General features: G+C 41.7%; 1 protein-coding gene across 1 annotated transcript; it reads left to right on the forward strand.

Moving 5' to 3' along the window:
* Window positions 1-3,437: 3,437 nt before the first annotated feature.
* Window positions 3,438-6,425, forward strand: phox2bb (paired like homeobox 2Bb). The gene is made up of 3 exons (XM_034884312.1): window positions 3,438-3,678; window positions 4,327-4,514; window positions 4,936-6,425. The coding sequence occupies exons 1-3, from the start codon at window positions 3,438-3,440 to the stop codon at window positions 5,362-5,364; spliced, it is 858 nt and encodes a 285-aa protein (XP_034740203.1). The 3' UTR covers window positions 5,365-6,425.
* Window positions 6,426-6,830: the final 405 nt, after the last annotated feature.

The following is a 6,830-nucleotide window of genomic DNA, read 5'->3' on the forward strand; positions in this document are numbered from 1 at the left end:
GGTCTCTCTCTCTTTATCCTCCTCTGTTTCTTTGCCTTTTCGGGGGAGTGGATCCATCCAATCCATCCAGAGACAATAGCATTTTGTTCCTCTTTTTGTCCCTCCTGTCGATCCGCATTCCTATATTGCTGAGCAACGATAGTGCGCACTAAATGGAGAGGAGTTGCCCCCATATCCCCGCTATTGTCCGGCACTTGCCAGGGGAATTTAGGGTCTTGCACACATCGCATTTTCCTGATTTATTTAAGTGAAGGCGTATGGTTGAAGCCCTTTATTTGCCATATAATTACGAATTAACTACCGCTTTACTTGACTTAAAGGCCCATTATGTTACTGTAAATCACTGTTTGCACGCACTGCTGCTGTTTAGAGCCACACACAACAACACAACCTGCAGCCAGGCCCCTCTGCAGGACGTAAACTGTATGCACGTTTAGCATTTTGCAAAAGCTATATAAAAAAAACAACAAATCTATTAAATCAACTCGGACTGCAGAGTTGCGCCTTTCGGATGAAACATTTTCAAAATATCAAACTGTGATTTCTCCTCTAAGCCGAAGCAGATGAAAGAATTAAAGATGTTGAAACTATAAAAGGAGGCGTTTCAATAGCTGGTGGACTATGGTCTAAGGACTATAGACCGCAGGAATAAAGAGCGACCTTAGTGAAAGAAACCGATGGCTAAAAGCTATAATTGTATTTGCCACGGCGAAATACCAGAAAAGACTTCTCGTTTCTTTGAGCGTTATTAGATTAAATCCCAGAGATGGGTTCTTTTCTCGCTGCCAGACGCGTGGAGGGAGGACGGTGAACCATTTGGCTCTTTGGTTTCAATAATCAAATTAACCATTTGGTACAACTTTTGGGTCCCAGCTCGTGTGTTGAAAAAAAGGGAAGGGGGAATAAAAAAAGAAGAAGAAAAAGAGAAAACATTTACATAATAGACACCGGGTTGTGTCAAGAAAGAATGAACTTTTTTCTTTTGGGCTCTCGTTGATCTCTGAAAAGACAACACGAAAGAAAAGGGAGAAACACACTGCAACACGTCAGCAATTGTGGAGCAACATAATTGATGGCAAATGCGAGCGGGTCTGTTTTAACAGGAAAACGGGAGCTGCACCTTGCAGCATGGAGCCTGCACGGGGAACAACATTCATTTTCTTTTCTATTCTCTAAACAACTGAATGTTTCATTAAACGGCAGGTTTTTATTATCAATTTGAATTTGGTGCTAATATTGAGGGAAGACAGGTTGTTCCTCACAGTTTGGAGGCACCGACACGTGTGTCTGAATTTGTAGCCTATTTGGAAATAAAGATCTGTAACAGAGATGAAAGGATGATTTGCACTGGAGTAAACCCACCACAGTTTAAAGCTCAATTTTAAACCAGTGACCTCAGACATTGACCTGCACGTGGTTTTATTTTCATTTTTATCTGAAAAAAATGCCCTACACGTTTATTTAATATCTGCCCAGCCTTCTTTAATTAAGATAAAGAAATAAGATCAACCTTGTGAAGGATGAAATCAAATCAAGAAACACAAAAAATCTATAATAATTTTATAATAAAATCTAATAGGTTGTGAGATAATATCTAGTGTGATACCCTAGCCACGTGTGAGAAAAACCCTGATATATAAACTCACTATGGAGCGTGCACCCAGGTAGGCTACATTACATTCTAGGGATTTTTCCGTGTAAGACCACCAGCACACAGAGAAACACTCAATCAGGCTCGACCAGTGGTGAACGAATTCAAACATCAAACTCTCTGCTAAATGTAGTTGTTGCTCCATAATTCCTTTCCTTTTCGTGTTTCCATCATTTGGAAGAGAAAAAACTCGCAGCTTCAAACGAGGACTTGAACTCGGTCCAATGAAAAAGAAGAAGAAAAAGAAACACGCGTGTGTGTGTAAGCACCATCCAAAACGGTTCACCTTATTACACAAACCGAATTAACCACTCAGCCAATATTGTGAGCCTAAGAGGTCCGATGACTGCCTCGCCAGTTCGTTACTTTCATTAGAAAGATGTTATTTGCAGAATAAACGGAATAATGAAAGTAATAAAGACAATTACAAACTCATTTGAATCATAAAAACACACCCGGAAGTTTAGCGGAGATTCTACTGCAGCAGTGCAGAATTAGAAAGACGTTGTGTTTATTTGGCAAAAAGGCAGTATTAAACGAAAGCAGCAAATCGTTCATTACTGGGTGTAAAATGTAATAAGATAAGACAATTTTAATATTTTAAACTACTAATCAAAAACGATTAAAATTGTAAGAAGTCGTGCAGTGCAACGTGAATTAAAACAAAGAGAAAGCCAAACAAAGGTTTTTTTTTGGTTGTTTGGGGGGGGGGGGGGGGTCACCTGAACAAGCCCTCTGTAATCACTTAAACCATATAAGATAGTATCTTTTCTCTAAAAAGAAAAGGTAATAGGTATCGTTTGTGTCAAGCACATTCTCTAGAGTGTTATTGCAATCAATGTGCTGAAACAAAGCTGAATAATTCGGGCCAAACATGGTGCAATTACATTATAGAATAACAGTCACACTTAAAGCAGTTGACTTCAACTCAGTTACAGATTTCTATTTGTTAAAAAAAAGCGATTTTTAACCTCAAAATGCCGTTTCAAAACGACAACACCGGTCGTTATACCTGTTAAAAGGAGCATGTTTCGCTGCCTGAGTGCAGAGGACCACAGTCATAAACAGAGAGCAGACGGGCAGAGGGGGAATACTATGTGAAATCCTGCCCAAGGTATACGTTCGCTTAAAAGGCTTAAAAGCTTGGAGAAAATTGGATCAGGGAGAATCGTCACCCAACTTTCATTATTTCCAAGTGGTGTGATTGAATTAAAGGGCAAGATGGTGGTTGGAGAAGAGTGGGGTGGATGGATAGAGGGAGGCGGCGGCGGTGGTGGAGGGGTGCGTAATGGCGTGGTATTAAATTCTAATTAGAGATGCAGGGGATCAATGATAGGGAGGTTGGACAGCCCGGGCCCCCAGTGCCAGCCCAATAGACTGATGAGTTATTGTCATGTAAAAAAGCGCTAGCAATAAGACCAAACGCTTTGCTATTGTCCAAGCGGAAAGAGCCAAGTTTATTATGAGGACTATATGCTCTAGAGACCTCGGGCTAGGCGGCTCTTAGGGGGCTTTTCATAAAACAGGGCTAGGTTCCTATAAAGGAGGCCAGTTTTGGAGCAGGCGCTGAGCAGTGAACATCTACCCACCGTCCAGCCTCCTTCCAACCAGTTCAAACCAAACAAGTCATCTTTCCCCCCCAACTCAGACCGCGCGTCCTCCTCAATTGTATTTTGATTCTTGTTTTTTTTTTTTTTTACCTTCTAACCCTATTTTTTTGGGTAGTTTTTGGTTGTCATTTTTTTCCCGGGAACTGCAGCTTTCTAACTCCACCGAGCCTTCTCAAATGTATAAAATGGAGTATTCTTACCTAAATTCCTCTGCCTACGAGTCATGTATGGCCGGGATGGACACGACAAGCTTGGCATCGGCCTATGCGGACTTCAGCTCGTGCAGTCAAGCCAGTGGGTTTCAGTACAATCCCATCAGGACCACTTTCGGGGCCACCTCCGGCTGTCCGTCCCTCACGCCGGGGTCCTGCAGCCTGGGGACCCTGCGGGACCACCAGAGCAGCCCGTACGCCGCAGGTAAGCAGCGACTCCGGAGCCTCAACCCGGCGTATTATAGGACGCCTTGATTGCATTTGAAAATGGAAATGTGTTTAGTATTTACCAAACGAAATTTGCTTACACAAATGAAAGAATTTATCACGTTAGAAGCGATTGCAGGCAAGCAGTAATTCGGTTACAGGGTTATACTACCCCAGTCACACCCAAAACCGCCAACAGAATTATCTTAAGCTGCCAAAATGATAGGCATAATTTATTTATTTTGAGATGAGACATAAAGCTTCGAAAAATAATTAGATAACCAAAGACTAAAGCTCATTATTGACACCAAATTGGAGTTACAGTAGCAACAAGCGAAGCGGATGGGAACATTATGACACGTTTTCAAACTTGAGCCTCAATCTGAGGAGCAACAATTAGTTTAACATCACAATTAACCGCATCACAGGTCAGCAACGTTATCAATTCAGAACTAATTCACAGGTAATAAAATGCATTATACAATTGAAAGCTTTAGCCCAGCATCCATAACCGGATTTTATACAAAACATCGAATTTGGATTTACTTCAATTTAACATCATCACAGTTACACACACACTAATATCTCACACTGCAGGAATGGGGGACACTGCACATCTAACGGTGACATTTTACTTCGTTTACAGTTCCCTACAAACTGTTCACGGATCACGGCGGACTCAACGAGAAGAGAAAGCAGAGGCGCATCCGGACCACGTTCACCAGCGCCCAGCTGAAGGAGCTGGAGCGGGTTTTTGCTGAAACGCACTACCCGGATATCTACACCAGAGAGGAGCTGGCACTTAAAATCGATCTGACTGAAGCCAGAGTGCAGGTACACTGCCACTTGGTCTCCACCAGACGTCATCTGACTTCCATTGCGCACAGTTACGCACGGAGGAATTTATGAAGCGATTATACATTCTAACACATTGAATCGAATCACTTATTTTAAAAAGATTTCAGTTAAATAAAAAGCTTTACTGCTTTGACATTATTCAACTGCTGGCGCCATGTAACACGTTCTCATGTATTAATGTGCAACATAGAGATGGTGTTTTTCTTAAAGACACTTTAACCATCAAATGCATTCATAAACACACTGATGTAGAGTTAATTCCCCTCAGCTGTGCTTTATAGCCTTGTTGGTTAAGGTATAGCAATACATAATTTTAGATGAGCAATAATTTCTTTATTTTTGATCCCAAAACAACCCATCATGGTGGTTTAACTTTCGCACTTGCTCAATTTTCCAGGTGTGGTTCCAAAACCGGCGTGCCAAGTTTCGCAAGCAGGAGCGAGCAGCTGCAGCAGCCGCAGCGGCTGCCAAGTCCAATTCCGGAAAGAAGTCCGATCTTAGAGATGAAGACAGTAAAGAGGCCAAATCCACCGACCCCGACAGCACAGGAGGACCGGGCCCGAATCCCGTCCCTACCTCCAACTGCGGCGGACCGAGCCCCACCGGAGGCCAGGTCAACACCACCGGGAACGGACAGGTGGACCAAGTGAAGACCTCTGTGTCCACCGGAATGGGGGTGACAGCAGCGAGCCAAGGCTGGGCCACCGCTCCTGGGACCATCACTTCTATCCCGGACTCATTGGGCGGACCGTTCGCAAGCGTACTGTCGTCTTTGCAAAGACAGAACGGAGCCAAAGCTACATTAGTAAAGACCAGCATGTTCTAATGAAGCTTCACAGCGCGGGAAGAAAAACAGCAGAGGAAAAGAGATACGGTTCCTCATCCTCCGGAGACTGAAAACCAATTGCCCATGATAGACTTAAGGACAAAAAAGAGCAGTTCAAAAGAAGATGACAACTTGGTTATTTTATTTTTATGCCTTGCACCGTTTCTTGTGGTCAGTTGACACTTTTGCTGTGAAAATATCCATCTTGACAAGTAAAATTGATTGATAACTTTTGTTTTCTTAAAAAAATACGTTGGTTGGGTGAAATGTTTTCACTTGTTTCCGGTCATGTCTAAAGACTGAAATCATGAAAAAAGGCAGACGGCATATTACTGTACTATTAATAACAAAATTACACTTCTGTTGAGATTCGTCATGCTTACATTGAGAACAAGACAACATATGTCATCCCACAGCAAAATGTCCCTCCTGTTTGAAGATGCAGACGAGACATTTAAGACTGAACTCTGGATGAAGTGACTTGTTAAGATGAGCATTTTTTTGGCCAATTTATGAGCCAACACCTACGTATGCGCAATGGAAACGCGTCGTGCCATCAGTGAGCAAAGGAGCCCCATTATGTGTCAGAGTTCAACAGCTGCTTTGTTTGGTAGAGAGACCTTTAATATCCATGACTGAGGATGCTCGCTCACAAATCCACAGTCCGACACAACTACTACCCAACGAGACACTGACACGATTCGCTTCTCTGTTCTCTATAAACACAACCTGCTGTTTGGAAATAGCCTCTTTTCAGCTGTGTTTTAGTTTCCAGGGCGGCTGAGAGTTTAGTTTCTTTAAATAATCGATATGAACACATTATTTCCTCGAGGAAAAAAAAGGCACAAACTACTGCAATGTTCACTTCTGACAGGAAATCTGTGTTTTTTGTGTGTCTTTCTACGGCAGTGTTTTTGTGGCTCAAACTGTATAGTGTTAATACGTATAATTGTCTCCTATAGTTGAACCATAGGCCATACTCCCTCGTAGATCGATCATTCAAGTCTTTTTGATGTTTTACTAAATTCCCTCGGAAGAATTTATTTTGGGTAAAAAAAAAAGGGAATGGATGCAAACATTGTATTTATTTCTATATAATTTGCATGTTGTCTCTTTGTCTGATTTTACAATGATTTCTCTTCCATTTTGTGAGCATTATGTAACATGTTTTGTCGAGGATCTGAAAGTTATTTATATGTAGGTAATGAATGCTTATATTTAAGAAGGAAATATTTCTACATGTGCACATAGTTTTCCAGGTGTACCATTCAAATGGTTGTTGATGATAAAAAAAAATAATAGTCCAAGTTGCTTCGTCATGTTTTCTTTGGACTAATAAGGAAACCCAGTCAAGTTATTCGTTATAGTATTAGAGCTTTACTCATTATTCAACCATCCTAAAATAAGCGGATTTCTCGGTTTCTCTATAAAATCCAAGTATTCGATCAGGGTCGTTATAAAGGACG

Source organism: Etheostoma cragini, chromosome 10 (assembly GCF_013103735.1).
Source record: "Etheostoma cragini isolate CJK2018 chromosome 10, CSU_Ecrag_1.0, whole genome shotgun sequence".
Classification (NCBI taxonomy): Eukaryota; Metazoa; Chordata; class Actinopteri; order Perciformes; family Percidae; genus Etheostoma; species Etheostoma cragini.

Excerpts from the sequence above, each read along its gene's own strand:
- phox2bb (XM_034884312.1), top strand. The coding sequence starts at position 3,438 with ATGTATAAAATGGAGTATTCTTACCTAAATTCCTCTGCCTACGAGTCA. Across the intron at positions 3,679-4,326 it reads GAGCAGCCCGTACGCCGCAG|TTCCCTACAAACTGTTCACG; the intron begins GTAAGCAGCGAC and ends CTTCGTTTACAG. Across the intron at positions 4,515-4,935 it reads TGACTGAAGCCAGAGTGCAG|GTGTGGTTCCAAAACCGGCG; the intron begins GTACACTGCCAC and ends TCAATTTTCCAG.